Source organism: Actinia tenebrosa, unplaced genomic scaffold, assembly GCF_029948245.1.
Source record: "Actinia tenebrosa isolate PJP-AT-01 unplaced genomic scaffold, QUT_ActTen_1.0 PGA_scaffold12__29_contigs__length_12842862, whole genome shotgun sequence".
NCBI lineage: Eukaryota > Metazoa > Cnidaria > Anthozoa > Actiniaria > Actiniidae > Actinia > Actinia tenebrosa.
The window spans coordinates 4,848,529-4,869,077 of NW_028292572.1; the positions used below are offsets into that span (position 1 = coordinate 4,848,529).

At 36.5% G+C, this 20,549-nt stretch overlaps 2 protein-coding genes and 1 long non-coding RNA gene across 5 annotated transcripts; 1 reads left to right on the plus strand and 2 right to left on the minus strand.

Annotated features, from left to right (window-relative positions):
- Nucleotides 1–745: 745 nt before the first annotated feature.
- On the plus strand, nt 746–12,393 carry LOC116307381 (uncharacterized). 2 transcript variants are annotated; one of them, XR_004198394.2, is made up of 4 exons: nt 746–871; nt 6,704–6,981; nt 8,796–8,877; nt 11,469–12,393. It is a non-coding gene; the product is annotated as an uncharacterized LOC116307381 (long non-coding RNA). The 2 variants fall into 2 exon arrangements; XR_004198393.1 differs by lacking the exon at nt 11,469–12,393 and having other exon boundaries at nt 8,796–9,177.
- Nucleotides 3,489–9,256, minus strand: LOC116307377 (gamma-aminobutyric acid receptor subunit beta-4-like). The gene is made up of 7 exons (XM_031717608.2): nt 9,171–9,256; nt 8,106–8,209; nt 7,518–7,585; nt 6,709–6,926; nt 6,258–6,340; nt 5,670–5,807; nt 3,489–5,369 (listed from the first exon to the last, which is right to left on the minus strand). The coding sequence occupies exons 1-7, from the start codon at nt 9,254–9,256 to the stop codon at nt 4,759–4,761; spliced, it is 1,308 nt and encodes a 435-aa protein (XP_031573468.1). The 3' UTR covers nt 3,489–4,758.
- On the minus strand, nt 11,299–18,370 carry LOC116307376 (gamma-aminobutyric acid receptor subunit rho-1). 2 transcript variants are annotated; one of them, XM_089028507.1, is made up of 11 exons: nt 18,124–18,370; nt 17,522–17,612; nt 16,350–16,456; nt 16,019–16,086; nt 15,662–15,879; nt 15,235–15,317; nt 14,540–14,677; nt 14,112–14,326; nt 13,639–13,788; nt 13,050–13,094; nt 11,299–12,870 (listed from the first exon to the last, which is right to left on the minus strand). In XM_089028507.1, exons 2-11 carry the CDS (start codon nt 17,599–17,601, stop codon nt 12,544–12,546), a joined length of 1,431 nt encoding a protein of 476 aa, XP_088884633.1. In that variant the 5' UTR covers nt 17,602–17,612; nt 18,124–18,370; the 3' UTR covers nt 11,299–12,543. The 2 variants fall into 2 exon arrangements, with proteins under 2 accessions (XP_088884633.1, XP_031573467.1); XM_031717607.2 differs by lacking the exon at nt 18,124–18,370 and having other exon boundaries at nt 17,522–17,738.
- Between the last annotated feature and the right edge of the window lie 2,179 nt (nt 18,371–20,549).

Consider the following 20,549-nt stretch of genomic DNA (forward strand, 5'->3'; position numbering starts at 1 on the left):
TTTGAGTTGTATCAATATTCATGTGACTTGTGATGTGCAACCGCTAAGCAAATGACACGTGGTCTGCTTAATATAACTAACTAGTATAATTTTTTTTGAATGAACCTATCACGTGTATATTGTAACGATTTTACCAACCTTGATTGGACAGTATTCAGAGCCCTCCTTTTGTTGCACGTGGCCAGGCCGGGTTACGTTGTCAGCATCGCTCAGCTCACACGATCTTAGCAATCCTTGTATTGGTCCCAGGTTGTACGAGACACATTCGTGTTCAATGAAACATTTGTGCTGGCAGAACGCTAAACCTGGTGCAGTGACTGTGAAATTCTTGATGACGTGACCAACGAGGGCTTTGTCGGTCACGCACCGAAGAAATTCAAGGATTCTGCAACCTGTGTGGGGTAATAAGAGGGTGAAGATGCATGGAGTTTTACAATAATTGATATTGGCCTAAAAATATTACTTATTGACAATAATAACTAGTAAAATAAGTACTTAACAGTTAACTGATATTTCATTATTATTATTATTATTATTATTATTATTATTATTTATTATTATTATTTATTATTATTTACTATTATTATTATTAATGTTGTTGTTGTTGTTGTCGTTATTATTATTATTATTATTATTATTATTATTAATTCATCAAACTTATATTGTCGTCTGCGCGGGTTCCCTGTGATTTTTTAAAACGTTTTGGGCTTTCTTTGTTAAAGGCCAGGTCTCTAGGCTAAGTTCAAGAGGGTCGAGCAAGTGTTTCTTCGCCATAATATCTAGACGTTTTCATCCATATTTTCGACATTTTAAAGCGTCAAATGGTGGAAAATTCACCATAAAGAAATCTATGAAACCTTGAAACCTTGAGGTAAGTCTATCAAAAATGTATATGGCTTTGAAGACCACGCGAACGACAATTTTATTCATGGAAAAGCTTGCCAAGTTTGCCATGGCAATTAAAAACTCTGGAGTTGTGAAACAGCGGGTTTTCCTTATCAGTGGTACGAAAGCCTGGGCTTTTCCAAGGATTGTGGCAGATTCGTGTTCTTGTCGGTAAACAAAATGTTCAAGATAACGAAATATGTATTCCTATGCGCCGATTGTTCTGTTGTTGTGGTTGTTGTTGCTGTCTCTTCATCCTTTCTACGCATGTGAGTTTTTTGCGCACCGGCTCATCGTGACTGGGCAAAACAACTTTTTTTAACTTCTTCAAACACTTGGAAAAAAACAAATTGGGTGAGTTCTATTTTTTTCCACGAATAGAATGGTCGAAAAAATATGTGTCAAGGAAAGTACTGCAGTGGCTAAGCTGATTGAATGAGCAGAGCCGTAGTTAGACCCTGTGACCAAGGCCATACCCTAGTATCCCATTAGTTACCCCATCTTCTGTATAATGAATTATTACATCATATCATGCAAAAATAATTACGAATTCGATGACACATTAAATTCGATTTGTAAACAAATATTCCATATCTGATAGCTAGTCCAAAATGATAGTCGTATAAAAATTTATTTTTTTCCTATATATTTTGATAGATAGTTTTGTTGGATATTGTGACCGAGTTTTTGATTTTGACCAAATTTTGAAGAGAAATTTAAAAATACATATTAAAGCTCAGAAATAAGTTCTGGTCCAAAAACATTTTTTCAGACCGTCACTAGATAGTGGAGTGCGACTTTGTAAACTTGAGTTTATAGCCCTCATTCCTCTGCTCTTAAGCATAGACAAGAGAATATTAAGTGGCATAGACTATAGAGCTGATGATTTAAGACTTCAACTCAGGCGATATTAATGTGTCAAAGACATCGTTTGAAATATCAAATTTCGGCTGAAACAATCTCTGGGCTCAAAGAAGTAAGGGCACAGATTACTCCCGGTACAGATTGTACCCTGAAACAACCTCTGTGTTGACCAATGTCAGGGTACGGCTAACTCTCAGATCGAACCCTTATTACAACCTCTGGGTTGACCGAATTCAGCGTACGGCTAACTCACAACAAAACCAACCCTGAAACAACCTCTGGGCTGATCTAAGTCAGGACACGACTAACTCAGATTGAGCCCTGATACAACCTCTGTGATAAAAGTTAGGGCACGGCTAACTCACAGATCCAACCCTGAAACTACCTCTGGGATGATCTAAGTCAGGGCACGACTAACCCACAGAACCAACCCCTGAAACAACCTCTGGGATGATCTATGTCAGGGCATGGCTAATTTACAGATTGAACCCTGATACAAACTCTGGGATGATCAAAGTCAGGGCACGACTAATTTACAGATTGGACTCTGAAACAACCTTAGGAAAATTAGCGTCTTAAATACGCTTGTGCGAAGGGAGAAAAACCGTAGCTGACGGCATCAAAACACTCAAATCAATGGTAGAGACCAGAAAACGAACCCGGCCCTCAGAACGCAGTGGAAACAATTGAATGTCCTATCACTACACCAAACCATGTTCTTTTAACAGGGTATTGCTTTATGAGGGTTTTCATCGGCTTCTACAGTTTTCCCGCCTTGCTAAATAAACTATTCTAAATCACAATTTAATGGGTAAAGAGCCCTCTATGCAATCAATATTAAATTCCCATAAATATATAGATAGCATTCAAAAATAGTACTACCTTGAATAGGCACGGTGAGTGACAGAAAGATGTGAAAAAACGACACTTTGATCTGCATGGTGATGCCTAGATTCGTCTTTCAGATTTGGTATGCATTATCGCTCAACCTAAATTCTGAGACTCATGAATAGTTAATGTCATGAAAGATAACTAAAGAAAACAAGTTCAACCCAACTTGATAATCATAAAGGTTTAAAATTTGGAAATACTTAAAAAATATAAACTATATTTAGTTTAGTTTAGTTTATTGGAATTCGTCACATATAACATACAGTAAGTACAGTGGGCCTCAAATGGAAGAAACAAGAAAAAATAACAACAATAGTAATAATATAACCCTTGATAAAAGTTGACTGGAAAGAAAACAGGGCGGTAACCCCAATTGAAATTCGATTCCTTATATTAGTCATTTTTACATCTATTTTTTTAGCGTTCTATAAATGTCAAGAATTTTTTTTTCCTTTTTAATCCTACATTGTTTAAAACATCCATAAAATTTAAACCGTTTTTTGATGGTTAATAATTGATGAAATGGCGAAAATTTTTAGCACAAAAAATTTGAATGAAAAAGACACAATATAGTTGTTTAGCTTTTTAATCTGCTAATGATGACCTCAGTCTTAATTCCAAACTCACAGGGCAGAAGATTAATTACAATAGCTGGAAATAGCATGTTGAAATTGATAAAACTAGGATTCGTGCATAATCAGAATTAAACGAAGGCTTCGAAATAATATTCACTTGCCTTAACGGCTATGATTTTAAAATCGCTACTACTCGCCTAATTCTCATAAACATAAATCCAAACCTTTCAAGGCAACAACAACAACAACAAAAAAAAATTAAAGAATAGATCGTTTAACATAAACAACGATTTTATTTATTTTTTCTAAACTTAGAGAAGACTTAAAAAGTCTGTCACGTGATGGTTTAACAGCACTGTTTACTGTTTGCGATCGCTGCTGCAAAACGTTTCAGAATTTCTTCAGTGAAGAGTCTATTTTTTCCCTTAAAGAATACAAGAATAGTAGTCAATCAGAATCCTTCCGGTCAAATCTGAGTGGCAAGATTTTGCTTGTCTAAAAATAACAATCCCAGCCGCACGCGTCCAGCCGTGAAGGTCTGTGCAAGGTCTGAACACTGTGCAATTTTCTCAGCAACTTGTCTGACAACTGTTGCGAGACAAGTCGCTGAGAAAATTGCACAGTGTAACAGGGATTACCTCGCAATTTTTTTGTTTCCCGTAGCGTTGCACGAAGTAGAACTCATTTCTACTTTTCGCAGCGGATTGCAGCAACCGGCAGTGTACAGTGTTTCACCCCTCCAACAACTTTTCTCGCAATTTAAAGGCATGAATTTCGTGTCAAATATTATTGCGAGTTCTCCCTAGCCTACCCAGCCCAAAAAATGCTGCAAGTTGCTGAGATCTCATTGCAGTGTAACACCTCAAGTTAATCAAATCTAGCTTCAGTACAGTAAAATTTATTTTACTTGCGCCCTTGTGCAAACGAAATGTTAGCTATATTAATCTTTTTTTTTTGAGCTTTTGTAAAGATCAAAACGATATTGATAAAGACCACAAATGTATTATAAATTGTATTTCATTTTTGAACAAAAGTCTGCAACAATGAGTTCTTGCATTGAATAGTATCAACTTGCAAATAATGCTGGAATAGACCATTTTCGATTTTGTGCAGAATAATCATGTGTTCAAGTCAAGGTCCTTGGAGTTTCAAAGTGTTTGTATTGTTGTAGTTGTGAATTGTTTACTTTAGCGTTGGTATTTGTGAATATTTAAACACTCATACGAGGGTAACCCTGAGTAAATGAGTGTGTAATCAAGGAACACAGCGGTAATTTGGAATTCGAAAAGGGTATATTCTTTTAAAGAACCCAAAAAGTGCTGCGAAAGTCAAAGACAAGTATAATACTAAAGAAACTACAAATGGAATTCTGCTAATCGTTGATTGGTATATAAAGTCTTGAGTGATTTATTTATTTGAGCTACCGAAAACAGGATATGAACCTAGCAACAGAATTAACCAAGGCTCGTCGCGTGGAAAAGTTCTTATCCTACAAGGGTTCAGTGCTTCAAGCTCTAGTTGGAATTGAAATCAAAAGTGTCTTCTAAACAGAATATCCACTCTCCTGCCTTACCGTGGCCAGATTCCGGTAATAAAACCAATAGGCGTTGATGAATATTACATAAGCCAGAGGGAAGACAATACGACAAAGTTTATCGATGTAGTGGTATCTTGGATAACCATTGTTGGCGGCGTCCCAAGAGAATCCGTTCATGTCATACATCAGCATTGGATCACTTGGCTTGTGCTCGCATCTGCTGTTCCTTTTTACATCCTTTTCTTCATTGCTTTCGCCGGTGTTGCAAATCTTTTTGAGGAAACCAACCTTGAATGGGCATCTTGGGTTGGTATTCAAGACCGCAACGTATTCAATCAGGGCAAGAAAGATGAACGTGAAGTTTCCCAACAGAAAAACATCAATGGCTTTTAGATAGCTGACTTTTGGCATCTGCGCATTTACTGTACCGGACAATAGAAGTGTGGACAGGATTGTAGTGATGCTGAGAGATATGCGTGCTGGGATAGCATCCGGGACTATCCAGAAGGAGCACCACGAAAGAATGACCAGAATGACGGCGGGTGTTACTATGGTGATGATGAAGTATTCCAAGCGACGTTTGAAGGTGAACGTTGCAAGAAGCTGAGAAAAGTTGCCTGGCAAAAAGCAAAGATTTTAGTTGAATGCATTTTTTTAATTGTCAAAACTGCAAATTCGTGAGAGGACGGGAGGGCAGCGGAAGGGGAATGAATATATTCTGTAAATATTGACCTCCTTTTAAAAAACTGTTCAAATTTCCGGGTCTCATCTCATCAAGTTGCGGATACGAAAATTTCCGGATACGTCTGAACGGAGCCTTAAATGTCAGGGGCCCGGATTTCCCATCCATATCCCCTTCAATTAGTAATGAATGGCCCCTTACAAAATTATTTTTATTTTTATCTATTTTTCCTCACCAGATATCTTGTCTTCGTCTATTCGTTCTGTTCTGGATAGAAGGAGCACGAACTGGGCAGTCTCTTTGGACATTATTTCAATCCCTTTTGTCCCTCGTTTTGTCCATCGATAGAAAACATCATCTTTTGTATACGCATCTAATAAGATCGATTATGTATGTTAGTAAATGTTGGGGTGTGTGTACGATATTATTTGGAAAGTTTTGGAAAAAAAAATTGCATGCGTGCGCAGGAGAAATCGCATAATGACAGCAGCAACAGGCAGACAAACAGACAGACAGACAGGCAGACAGACAAGCAGACAGATATGCAGACAGACAGGCACACGCAGGCAGACAGATAGACAGTCAGGCAGACAGGCAGACAGTCAGAAAGACAGACAGGCAGACAGACAGACAAGCAGACAGACATGTAGACAGACAGACAGACAAGCAGACAGACAGGCAGACAGACAAGCAGACAGACATGCAGACAGACAGGCACACGCAGGCAGACAGAGGGACAGACAGACAGGCAGACAAATTGACAGGGAATAAGGCAGAAAGTCATACAAACAGAAAACAGACTTTAAATTCATGATCAACTTACAGCTTTCGAGGAGGAATGGGCACTTTTGGGTATCCATTGGGTAGAGAAAAAGATTCATGTAGCACTGAAGAGTGACCGTCAACCTGATAAAAGGAACATATTGATATCATCAACGCTAACAAACTTAAAATAAGAATGATTTATTTCCAAGTCATTTTCAGAGAAGGAGTTCCGTCTCCTAAGCGCCTGTTGTTCACCAGGCAATATATATATCTGTGAAGATTTTTGTTGAGCATTAAAAAAAACTTAAAACTTGTTATCGCGCCTTGTCAAGGTGCCTCTGGCAGCTGATATACAGTCTGTGTATGACACCAGAGCACAGCTCTAACTAGACATTTTGAATTAGTTAGGGTCGATTTGAGTGTGCCGTTGTGCTGCGGGCTGGAAAGTATTGTTACTAATATCTCAATGAAACTATAATGATGCCCCCTTTTTTCATTTTCCAGCTTACCTGGTGCTGTAATAAACATCGCCATTGGGATAGATTATTATCCGCGAATTGTCCTTGGTCACCCTGTGGAAGCTGGATTTCATTGCGTTGATGAAGTACGTGTCTGGAATCCAGAACAATTTCCTGGCATCTTCCGCCATGGTGAAAGCCTTGGTGTAGTTGTGCTTGAAACGTGGGTCATGCCACCATTGACGGAAAAATATATCCATAGTATATTCCTACAGATGATGAAGAACAAGAGGTCGTAAGGGATAAGGATGGTCGTTAATAAAGGTACGTCACCGTTCGCTTTGAAAAGGGCTTTCTCAAAAATACATTCTATTTAGATTGCGTAAGAGCTATATTCCGTAACAGGTATATTTGGAAGGTTTTCAAAGATTGCTTTCGCATGCGTGTGCAGAAGGAATGATATCTTGACTAGCACCAGACAGGTAGACAATATTAATCCGCCATATTGAAAGGTAACCAAGCCTTTAGCTTTCCTCCCTGAGTCATACGCTACCCTAAGTGCAAAAAGGTCACTCGTGAAAACAGAGAACGTCGTGAGGCGCATGCGCCAACTAAAGACCGAGAAGGACTGGAGGCTAGAGAACAATAGTTAAGTCTCATTTTGAAGAACAAGTGTTTCCCTTCTTACCACATTATTATTAATATATTCGCCTAACTTTGGTAATTTAAAAACACTACCTACTAATTAGAGTAATACTTATGAAGTCCTTGTTGAATTATGGTCATTAAATGACGTCACAAAAAGTAGAAATTTGGAAACAGAACGAAATAAACATATTAGCATATTAGTGGAAACTGACCATATTTGCCTCGTCGATTTTGCCAAGTGAGACAACCTTGAACTCCACTTCAACCTCTACTGGTTTTCCTTGTAAAAAAGAAAGAAAAATGTAAATATAATCCAATGACTAGTTTTTTTTAGGGATAAACATGGGATAAAGGAAGGCAAGGCGCAATGTAGACTCCTCCGTCGTCATTAGTTTCAGTCCCAGATGCTCACGGGCCATAGCGGAGGAGCCTAGGCACAATGTAGCAGTTTAGGGATCTCGGATAACAGACAAAATAGTTTTAGGGAATATGAGATAAATAAATGAGTATAAAGGACCACGGAGATTGCGGGAATAAAATGAATAAGAAGAATCCCTCAGATGAGAATCCCTGATGGATTATTGTCTCGACTAATTCCAAAGCTATAAACATTCACAAATAAGCCATGCCCATTCTTCCGGTTGTCATTTACTCCGAACAGGTGCTAATAATCGTTTCTAGGTGGGTAGTTTCAGCCAAGCACCCCTATGTTGCGTCATGTCTTCATTTATTAACTCATGCACACGAGGTGGTACTAGCAAGCAAGATATTTTGGTGTTTTAAGATCAACACAAACTTACCTCCAGCATTGGGTCGCAGCTTTATGTCGTAGTCTTTTAGAACATTATTTATGAATGTGGATATTTTGAGCATTTCTCCTTTACTTGACTCATAGTCGATCAAACTAAGATAAAAATAAAATAGTTTCAGTCCCATTTTCATTCAAGGAATTTTAAAAAAATCTGCCATGTTATTTTTTCAGTCTCATTTCATTATATATGTGCGACAAAGCAAAACAATTTCGCGCCACTAAAAGGCGGTAAGAGCCTTGAAGTTTCCACTTGATGACAAATAAAAATAAAGTTTTAAAACTGGTATCTTGATGATTGAGTTAACGCAATCCATTATAAATAAGTCAACTAGACTTTGTGCGAGATTTGAACGAGTCGAAGAATTTTTTATTTTTTTATCACCGCCAAAACTGGTCGTGAGGAATCCGCGATATTTTTACTGGAATAGTTCTTTATTAAAAGCAAAGTAAGAACAGGTATTACTGGCTTTAAAATGGGTTTTTAGTACTACATGAGAATAGGAGTTTATTTTCTTTTCTTTCACCGACCATTAAATCGTTCAAGTGCTACCTGCGAATATGTCGAGAAAGATTTTAAACCGTCTGAATTAAAGAATATAACTTCAAGGTCCTCTAACCCTCTAAAATATTAAATTCAGTCCAAAATTTGCCTCAAAACCATATTGTTTTTTTCTTCCAGTTGTTTTTTTAGATTCAAGGTCATTGAAATGCTAGTTGGGGAACGAGAATCGAACTTCAAGGGTCGCACTTCAGCGATAATGGTTAGTGAGACCTTTTAATGAAGTAGCATATAATGTAAATTTTTTTGTGTTTTTGCTTCTGATTTATGCCTTGGGGAGAAATATGGCAAATAGAAGAAAAGGAAAGGAAAAAAGAAAGAAAAGAAAGTAAGAAAGAAGGAAAAAGAAAAGATAGAAAAAGGAAAGAGAGAATGGAGAGTTAGTTCTTAATTTATCAAAGTGAGATAAAGAGAGAAAGAACACGGAAAAAAAGAAAGAAAGAAGAATAAGGAAAGAGCAGGAAAAACGCCAAGTCAAGCGGCATAGCACCTTACCTTCCATTTGTGTTAGAACCACTGCTTATTGATTTCTTGACGCCAGATAAGGCAACCGAACAAAACAATATCACATTCCACATCATTACCAAACACTCGACCAACACAATGATCAATGACTTCTACTGGAAAGAACGGAAAAAGCGAATAAACATGTTGACTCTGTAGTGTGAGGAAAAGCTTACACATACACTATCACATGACATTAATTTAGGTTTCAGGTAATTAAGATTTCTTGTCAAGATGCCCAATATTCTTTAACAAACTCAAGCCAAACATCCTAGAGTGCATTCCTTGACAATTCATTTTATTTAAAACTATATGTTAACATCAAAATGTAAAATGAAGAAAATATCTTCCGTATCAAAAATGAATTGAATAAAATAAAGATCTTAATTCTTGAATATTTCAAGACCTTAGTGCCTCACTGTACATAGTCGATCAAAAACAAAACATTCAAAGTTTTTAAATTTACAGTTTTTGTTTAAATTCTTAAATGACTTTTAAATATGCTTACGAACGAAGTGATACAAATTCTGTTTTTTTATATTAGGAAGCTTTTTTTCTTGAAGCTTGTATAGCAGACATTACCTCTCTTGTTTACCTCTCGTTGTGATAACCATATTCATTTCAAAGTGAATCAATCTTAAGATTCGTGTTGTTTTTATTCTAGATTACGTGATGTTACCTATTACTGTTATGCTATCATTATATATTTACGTTAATTTTCTTTTTATATCTTCGTAAAAATCGATAAAATTTGAAAAGTAAAATTTTGTATAAAACTGATTGTTTCAAGTGCTCGATCCTACTAGTTTAACTCAAGTATCGCCGAACAGTGAAGCCATGAGAATTTCTCATTATTTAGCATTATTTACCACCTGTCCGAACTCGAATCTGAATGAATTTGTTTAACTACACTGTTATTTTTTAGGAGTTAATATAACTCCAAAAGTGGAATAGAAAAAAAGGTACAGGATAACTCCATAATTTCTCAATGTATTTTTTTATCCAAGCTCCAATTTTTAAAAAAGCCGATCCAAGAAAAGCAGAAAGGAAGAAATCAATAGTGTTAAACATCCATTTCTAAGTTTATCTTTCCTTTTCTAACAATCTCAAAATTCATGAATTTTTGAAATATTGTCGTTTTCGCATTCAAAGTACTAGTATTCCAAGTTTAAAATTATCTAATGCTTCTGGGTTTTTTTAACCTTTCGTATTGACACATGAATTAAACATTCGTTTTACAATAATTCTTAGATTCAAAGCCAAAGTCAGCAATGCTTATGTTACTTTTGAAGGAATTATTTATGTAGTTATCTTAACACGTATATAGAAGTACATACAATGAATGATATTTTCCTATTAAAAAAATCTTTTAGTATGGTACTTGAAATGTCAAGAAGGTTGATTCATACTCACCTAAGTTCTTCTTGGAAAATACCCTTGTTTAACTGATTCGAGAACTTTTAAAAACTTTGGTTTGTTTCATCGCCTGCGAAACACAGCTCAATCTGCTTTCAATTCGTTGTTAAACACGTTGGTAATCTGTATTAGTTTTAGTGGGTCCGCTTGTCTTAATTAACTTCAGATTGTAAACTCCACAGGAAATATTTTAAATTTGAAAGGAAAACAAAATAAATAACTGTTGGAAGGTAAGAAAGTGTTTCTTCACTTCCTCGTTTTCGCGCGTCTAAGGATTGAAAATTGTCGGCCCAAATTCTTGTGTCGCGAACTTCAGTTTCTCCAACTTCGGTTGGATCAGTATTCCCCAATATTCGCTGAGCCTGAGGATAATTGTTTTAGCAATTTTGATACAAGTGATTTTCATGAATAACGAAGAGAGATTATTTTCCTTTTTTTTCAAATTTTATTTATGTATGCAAGCGGCTCAAATCGACACACGAGCGTGCGCGTTTGCAGCATAAGACGAAAGTTGTGACCAATGAGCGCGCCAGGATGAACTCATTCCGAAACGACTTATTCCTAAATGAATTTTGCTCTGGTATCATGTAAACAAATACACAAAAAAAAATATGACAGTCGGGACAAACTCATTCCGCAACGAAACTCATTTCTGTATCACGGTAAACGACCCCTAAGCCCTTCAATAATAAAGTTAAACTCGTTTGAGAACACTACAAAATATATTGATCAAACAGTATATCCTATTGTAAACAATAAAGTCTAATCTATGCCACAAAAATCAGGAATATTCCATTAATTATATATTATCAATTGCTATCAATAGAAAACAAAGGTTTCGATATATCTCGGTGTAATTTTTCTCCCTTTCAGACCATAGGCAGCCCAAACAAGGTATTTTGCGAATTTTGAAAAAAAAGAAACTAAACGGCCTCAAATCGCGCTGAAACTTCGCCAGACGACAGAATAAGGTTCAAGCAACGACTGCAGTAAGTTTTGAAGGAAATAGTTGAGTGAAACATTTTATTATTATTTTCATCATAACTCCAGTGACATTCCCTTATAAACCATACACAGGAACCTTGTTTGGGCTGCCTGTTTTCAGACCAAGTGTCATCATAGAACATCACAGTCTTTGTTAACAGTTACACATGCTGAGGCACATAGATATGATTCTTTGTTTGATACAACTCAAATTGGAAAACGTGACGCCCCAGCTAAGAGGGTCTATTGCTTCATTTAGTCTATTTATTGTTAATACTTTTCCAAGGTTTTAATAGACCCTTTTCGAATTCCAAATTACCGCTGTGTTTCTTGATTACAGACTCATTTACTCAGGCTTAGCCTCGAATCAGTGTCTAAATATTCACAAATACCAACAGTAAAGTAAAGAATGCACAACTTCAACAATACAAACACTTTGAAACTCGACGGACCTTGACTGGAACACGTGAATATTCTGCACAAACTCGAGGCTAACCCTGTGCAAATGAGTCTGTAATCAAGAAACACAGCGGTAATTTGGAACTCGAAACGGGTCTATTGCGTGCAATTATTAATAGAAAAAGCTGATAGCAATACAATTCAAGAACCTTAACGGAAACTACCTCATCGAGGCTCTCGGAATGAAAATGTTAACATTGCTTTAAGCTTCAAAAAAGTGTATATAGTGCTGCATATAGATTAGCAAAATTGCCAAATTTATCTTATTCAGTACCGAAACGTAGAAACCTCGTATATGGTAAATTATTCTATTCCTACCAATAAATGTGCGTGGCGATCCACGTGTTTGTACATACATGAAGTACCATGCTATTAATGTGTGCCATCAACTCTAAATTTTAATATCGAGCGTGGCTTGGTGAATAAAAAAAGCCTTACATAAATGGCCAGGCAAATCTTTAGAAGTAAAACTTCTCGGCCCTCTGACTGAGATTTGACTACGAAGTCAACCCTTTGCAGCATTATTTAAATTATCAATCCAGTAAATGGCCAAGAACAGAAAGTATGCGGACGGGAAAAGAGCTCTAGAAACGTAGTCGACCCAGTGTACAGGTGGGGGAGCGGCCTCTGCAGCCTTGCCCTTTCCTTGGCGTATTTTGTTAGAGCTAATTCGACGCTGACGAGATATCTTCGCGGGTTCACCAGGTTGTGTAGTGACTACGACAATTGATGGCTCTTTGGAGTGATCTTTGGGGAGTACGACTGTTGCCAGGTCACGGTTACGTCCGTTACTATCCAATGTTTGGACGTGTAGATGTCTCTCTGACGAATTCTAAACATTGAATTATGTAAGACTATTTCAATAAAAACTGTGCTTTTCGTAGCTTTTGATGCCTACGCCGAGAAACACTGGAACGAGAGAGCCCCTGGAACCCATGTTAACGACGATAAGATGATCAACTTTATTAATACAGCAAAAAAAAAAAAAAAACGTTTTAATATTGAACTCACAGTTCCGTCTTGCGCTGTGGAACATTCCATACTCTCCAGCACCGGCTGAGAAAAAAATATAATAGATTATACATTAAAAAAGCGGGCTGGCTCTTTAATAATAGTTTGCAATTGGGAGAGGGTAGTAAGGGATGACTAAGATTAGTGGGTAATGCCTCCTCAATTCAATTTAAAAAAAACGTTACACCTTATCAAGTTATGTTAGGCTAGGCTTCCATATGCATTGTGATTTAGAGGATCTTTTTCGTTAGGTATAGCAGCAGACGTAGCTCAGTTTGTTTGGTGTGCGTTTTCGAAACCTAGAGGTCCACGGTTCGATCCTCAGGTTCTCCACCTCTGTTGCGACTTCTCTCTAATCCATTTAGCACTGATAAGCTTGAAATACTCTTAAAACAGAGCACTTTTAGAGAGAAGGCCAAGGGAGGTAATGTGCGCTTTGTTGGCTTCCTGGGATACCAGCCTAGCTGAAGAAACTACCGACTTTAAGTATATTTGTATAGTTTACCTTTCCCTTTAAGGCTAGTATAGGGAGTGACCCCCCTCCCCCCTCTCATTGGGAATCGGCTGGATATATCTCTGCTGTACTTACATTGTTTCTGTTCAAGTATCGATCTTTCATATTTTTCCACCACTTCGGGCTGGGTTCTGTGTTGAGTACGATGACATACTCCAGAAACGACAAGAAAATGAAACCAAAATTCGTCAACGAAAAATAATCGATTGACTTCATATAGCTGACCTGGAAATAGAAAAATAAAGCATTTCATTCATCTATCCTGAAATTTGAATTAATGACCTCCTGTCATTAATACTGCGCATGCTCGATGAAACGTCAGACCCTGGAAGTGGTATTCCCCAAAATATTTAAACTATTTGTCAACTTCGGCCTCACGGAAGAAAAAATGGAAAAAATTATGCCAACAGTCAACGTGTATAAACAGAATTTGAAGCACTTTTGTATGAAAATGACGGCATTTTAACAGGATGAAATAATCTTAAAGAGACTGAGATACATAAATAAATTAATTAATTAGTGCACTTCAATCGTCTGTCCATTTTTACCTTTGGCATGTCTCGATTGACAGAACTAGACAGCAGAATAGTGGTCAGGATAGTAGTGATACCAAGCGATACACGGGCTGGTACGGCTTGACGAGATATCCAAAAACAACACCAAGACAGGACGACTAAAATCGTGGCAGGAATGAAGACTGAGAAGATGAAAAACTCCAGTCGACGCTGGAATGAGAATACAGCTTTCAAACTGGCAAAGGATGCTGGGAATTAAAGAGTTTTATTGAATTGACCTAATTCAATCAACTCGACCCCCCCCCCCCCCCCCCCCCACGTTCCCCTCATTTTATTTCATGTTCAGATCATTATTTTACCCAAAGCCTTCTCAGCTTTCTATATATTTATTAATACCTGACAGTTGGGCTTTTCAGAATCAATTTACAAAGTTCATATCTAATCCAATCTATTTCACTTACTCTTTTTGGGCAAATCTTTAGTCAATGTCTGGATTTCCAGTAAATCAAACTGTGCCATTTCCTGTGAAACCACTTCGATTCCATTGCTACCTCCCTTCTTCTTCCACGCGTAGTTTACCTCTGCTGCTGTGTATGCGTCTGTAACAAGAAGAGCTCTCTAGAATCCTACATCCAAATGTTTTCAATTTGATATTCAGTCAACTTCTGGGTACGTTTTTGGCGCGTTCATCAATCATAATTCTGACAGTCTGCATACTAAAAGTACTACTAGTACTTATAACGAAGTCAAAAACCTAGATGTATGTCGCAAATTATGGCCAGTAAGGGTCATGTAGTTATAAAAAAGGGCTTTAAAAAATTTAACTAAAGGCCGGATTCACTCATTACTAAATAATGACATAAATGGCTGGCCGTCGTTCAGTGAGAACGCACGCGACCAGATTGATCGGAGTCATGCATGAGGTAACGTTGCTTCTTGCGTGACCGTTCTCTCCTTTTCTTCGAGGGGTTTTCTTTCTGGGTCGTCCGTTTATCATGCCTTGGCAAAGAAACTTAAAAATTCCAATTGTGTTCAGTGAAAAATAAATATCACTATGCACTCAGTGGAATCATTAGAAAAAGTTCTTTGCGGTCTAGATGTTTACGAACTGCGTGACTATCAGTAGAGCTAGTTTGCCTTGCGTGACAGTACTTACAACTTTCAATGGTGAGTCCACAGTGTTGAGTGTCCATTGGAAAGAGACGGAAATTCATTGCGCATTGTGCAGTAAGTGTTATCCTAGAAATTATAAAGAATGAATGTCATTTTTTGTTAACAAGAGTTCGGATCACTATTCTCAGTACTGGAAATAGAATATGAAATCAACATAACATTTAGATGATCCCACCATTCCTTGCTTTGTACGAATTAGCACCACTTCTTCCATTGTGCATATTCGCTCCAACGACATCAAAAGTGTGCGTGACCCACCCCCAAGCATGGCGTGGTGCCTACAGTACACGTGACCAAAGAATCCCTCGAGATATAAATAACAATGAAACAGCTTGGTTGAGCATTGTAGCATGTTACTGACTGATATATTACTGTTGCTTCTTTCTGTGTTTCATCCTTCATTCACAAACCTGGTACTGAAGTAGACATTGCCATCAGGGCTGATCTTGACTCGCATGTTTTCCCTTGTCACGTGATGGTACTTTGAGCTCTTTACATTGACAAAATAAGTATCAGGCGTCCAGAAGATCTTCGTAGCATCGGCAGCCATGTTGAAAGGGATGCTGAAGTTATGTGCGAATCGAGGGTCGTGCCACCATTGACGAAAAAATATGTCGAGGGAAAATTCCTAAAGAAAAAAATGGCTAATGAATATATTCATGACATTTGCACTTTCCCCCCATTTACTACGTAGTATACTACTCTCCATCCTTATTTCCTTCCTATCTAAGAGGCAGTTATATATTTTTAATCACTTCTCTTCTTACCATGCTGGCTTCCTTAAGTTCGCCGATAGAAACCACTTTGGCCTCCACAAGAACTTCAACTGCGTCACCTTCACACAGAAAAAGAATTTTCAGTTCAGTAGACCTTTTCGGCATTCTCTTGAGAATGAGATTCTTATTTTGAGTCGTATCATATTCATGTGTCTTCTAATGCACAACCGTTAAACAAGGAAATCATACTCTAGGGATTGACACGTGGTCTGGAATGGGAAACTGACATTACGCCAAAGCTGAAAAGGTCTCTTGCAAGACAAGTGGTTAGGCTATAGATTATATAGCTGTATCTATGTTAAAATTCTAAAGGTATACTAACCCCCAGCATTCGGTCTGAGCTTTTTATCATAGGTTTTCAAGACATTATTAATAAAATTAGACAGGTCTTGGGCTTCCTGTCTCTTTCGCCGTTCTTCTGAGTTTATTCTGAAAACACGAATTTAAATATAAAAGTACAGTCGTAAGGTGTAAAAATACGATTACTATCTACCTGTGTCTAGTAATCCACAGCACACCCCTCCCCTCCCTACTGGAACATATACCAGGTGTATAGTAATCAGGTGTAAATACGAGTATTATCTACCTGTGTCTAGTAATCCACGGCACACCCCTACCCTCCCTACTGGAACATATACCAGGTGTATAGTAATCAGGTGTAAATACGAGTATTATCTACCTGTGTCTAGTAATCCGAGGCACACCCCTCCCCTCCCTACTGGAACATATACCAGGTGTATAGTAATCAGGTGTAAATACGAGTATTATCTACCTGTGTCTAGTAATCCACAGCACACCCATCGATCGATCCCCTCCCTACTGGAACATATACCAGGTGTATAGTAATCAGGTGTAAATACGAGTATTATCTACCTGTATCTAGTAATTTACAGCGCAACACATCTAATATTCAAGTACAGCTTTACCGTATCTTATTCTTATTCCTTTTAACCGATGCCAATTTTCATTGAACGGTTTGGGAAGCAAAGTTATGATAATACCTATCGTTTTGAGGGTTTTGTGTGTTCCAAACGGGTGTTAATTGAATGATCTAAACATCAAATATTAAACATGTTGATAATCTTTAGATAAAATCCTTCGAGCAATGCTCTACAACATAACTACTGGATGTTGTTGTATGAATCTGAAGGGGGAGGTTGAAGCCGGTGAAGAACTTGAGCAAATTATTTAAATAAAATGTGTGTTTCTCACAGCTTGTGGTTATTATATATTTTGATAATGCGATGGATTTCGCGACCACAATCAAAAATGAAAACAAAGTCAGAAGACAAAAGCTTAGATAAACTCCGTCATACAGTTGTAGGTCGTAAATCTTTAGCTTCAATCGAAAAAGCAAAGACAAATAAGTGATCTGTTTAAAACCCGTTAAAGAATATATTATATCGTTTTCCCAATGATTCAAGTCCAACCTTCACAGTGGGTGGCTTGATTATATTTCAGTACTTGAGAGATTTACAAGCTCCAAAAACTTACCTTCTCTTTCGCTTTGAACATTGTGTAGAACAGAATAATAGTATTGCTAGAAATACTTGGAGAATTCTAGTATTCTTCATGATATTTGACCCTAGAATTAAAAAAATGGAATATTTTTTAAAATTGCAAAATTATTTCTCCATTTAATTATCACAAAAATGTCTCATGTCTTAAATGTCGAGCGCAAAAAAAAAAAAAGAAAAAAAAGAAAAGTAAAAGTAAAAGAAAGAAAAAAAAAAGGGAATAGAAAAATAAAATAAAATACACAAAGCGACAAATGAACACGAAAAAGTAGGAATTCTAAAAATACTGGTATAAGCTCATAATTTCAGGTTTTGTTTCTGGTAAAAAGTTTGTCTTTAAAACCAAGCTTTCTAATAAAGTAAATTATAATTAACAGTATTTCCTATTGTTTTTATTTTTATTGCTTCTAAAGCTTCCTTTATTTCCCAAAAACTTAGCAATAGAAAAATATTATATATTTGTCCATTCCTTTTCCCCCCACAATTATTTAACATCTTCCATCTTTACCCGAAAAAATATCTTATAAAAATAAATTAGTCCTCCAAGAATTGCAGATCAAACTATATGAATATACATACCTTGATTTTCAAATTTCCACTGATTTTCTCTAGTAGACTATTACCCAACAGGTTTTATAACCTCCATGCGCTAGTTCTTCATAGTCTAATTACCACATGAAGTATACATGTAAAAAACTTTCAAAGACAATAATAACAAGTGGTTTTAAAATGCCATTGGTCTGGATAAGCTAAGGATTAAGGCACTTAGCATGTATAGATCTGTGGTTTTTCACTAGTACAATTAAATCAAAATATATCTTATTTGTTGCGTTGACCGATTTTTTATAACAATGATTTTATTTTTAATAAGTTTTTTTATTTCATTTTATGAACCGTCACATGTGGGAGAACGTTTTCAACTAAAATAGAAGTTGACAAGAAAAACAATATCTAGATTTCGACCAAATCGACGACCACCGTGCATAAACAAAAAGATCACAGTTTGTTCAAATTTAAAATTGGTTTGCTGAACATAACTTACACTATTTGCCGACAATATAAAAAAACTCTCTGCGGGTCAGAGACGCAACAACCAAACACCCAACCGAACGACCGACCAATCACAGCATAGATGTAGCTTCAGTACAAACATCTTCTCTTCATCACAGACTCCTACCCAGTCGTCACTCACGCTTTTTAAATGCCGTCCTTCCCTTGATGCACCGCGAACTTATGGATGCATTAGAATCTAGTTTATTTGTTTTCTCCTATATACATTTTCTTGTTTTTGGTGTTGATATAACTTTAGTTTTTGGTAGTTGGGAGTAACTTTGATGGAACCTTTTGAGTCCGTTAGTTGTTCCCTCACTCAGTCTATCTGTCTTGTACTTGCATTTTCTTGCATTATCTTTTTTTTCTTCTTCTCTCTTTACCATAATTTTTTGTATATTGTAACTTTTGTATTTTGATTGAGTAGAAGTCTCTAAATAAATAAATAAATAAATAAATAAATAAATAAATAGATAAATAAATAGATTAAAAAATAAACTCACTAAATCCTTCCCATTTACATAATATAAGTCGAATACGCAAGTTCTTAAGCAAAGATAATGCTATTACGCTTATTCATGCTTTTATAACATCACGTCTTGATTACTGCAACGGCCTATTGTATGGTCTTCCTGCGTGCCAGCTTAATAAAATACAGCGCGTTTTTAACGCTGCCGCGAGACTTATTTGTTGCGCACCGCGTTATTGTCACATTACACCACTATTAGTTGATCTACACTGGCTACCAGTGAAAGAACGTACGCAATTTAAGATCTTGCTATTTGTTTTCAAAGCTATTAATGGTATCGCACCTGATTACATATCTGAGCTTATCAACATAAAGGATAAGGGGAGTTATAACTTAAGATCTAGTAAAGGTTTATTACTTGCCCCATTTAGTCGCAAGACCAGGAAAACATTGGGGGACAGATCATTGGCTGTGGCGGCACCCGCTCTCTGGAACGCACTTCCTGCAGACCTTCGCGCCATTAAAGATGTTAGTTTGTTTAAGCGCCATCTTAAAACCCACCTTTTTAAATTAGCATTTTGATAGTTTTTTAGTATTCATCAATATATTTATTCATCTTATTTGTAAATAGTCATATAGTTATATATATATTATATTATTATTGTAATGCGCGCATGATCATTGTATGGAATGCGCGCACAATAAGTGATTAAATTATTATTATTATTATTATTATTATTATTATTATTATTATTATTATTATTATTATCAACCACAGCGTGAGATCAATAAGACAAGAGAAGGGACTGCATGAGTACGGGTCTGTGTTCATCATGCCTTGTATGGTAATGTTTGTATCGAAGCTAGACCAGAATGTATCATGTTTATCGAGTTCAGAAAAGGCCTATGCTTGAGTTTGCAGTCGAAAAGCGCAGTTCTTCTACAAATGACCGTCAATCGTTAAATAAATGCATAAGTAGCATTTATTATAATAATTAATCAATTACAATTCATTAAATATATTTATTATTATTATTATTATTATTATTATTATTATTATTATCATTATTATCATTATTATTATTATTATTATGGCAGCGTAAACGTCATATTGCCTTCTACAACTAAACAGAGATGGGGCGCCTAACTAAAGAAAAAAACGTTAAAAGTCTTAAACAATATTATTCTCTATGTGACTTAATTTAAATGAACTTAAATGCATTGTGAACCTAAGTAGTCTATGCATATCTTAATAGGGATAGAAACACAATAACAAATTTTTTAGCCGAATGTCAGTTAGTCTCCCTCGCATCCGTTTTTAGTGTCGGTCGTCACGCAACGTTCCCTCCCCACAAGGGAGGGAGCGTTGCGTGACGACCGACACTAAAAACGGATGAGAGGGAGACTAAATGTCAGTTAACTGTAATAATTTTACGAGCGTTGGCCATAATGTTAATCACAATATGAAAACAATGACATTAAATCA

Excerpts from the sequence above, each read along its gene's own strand:
- LOC116307377 (XM_031717608.2), bottom strand. The coding sequence starts at position 9,256 with ATGATGTGGAATGTGATATTGTTTTGTTCGGTTGCCTTATCTGGCGTC. Across the intron at positions 6,341-6,708 it reads GATGTTTATTACAGCACCAG|GTTGACGGTCACTCTTCAGT; the intron begins GTAAGCTGGAAA and ends TCCTTTTATCAG. Across the intron at positions 5,808-6,257 it reads CCCATTCCTCCTCGAAAGCT|ATGCGTATACAAAAGATGAT; the intron begins GTAAGTTGATCA and ends CGATCTTATTAG.
- LOC116307376 (XM_089028507.1), bottom strand. The coding sequence starts at position 17,601 with ATGAAGAATACTAGAATTCTCCAAGTATTTCTAGCAATACTATTATTC. Across the intron at positions 15,880-16,018 it reads AACTTAAGGAAGCCAGCATG|GAATTTTCCCTCGACATATT; the intron begins GTAAGAAGAGAA and ends TTTTTTCTTTAG. Across the intron at positions 13,789-14,111 it reads TCAATCGAGACATGCCAAAG|GTCAGCTATATGAAGTCAAT; the intron begins GTAAAAATGGAC and ends TTCTATTTCCAG.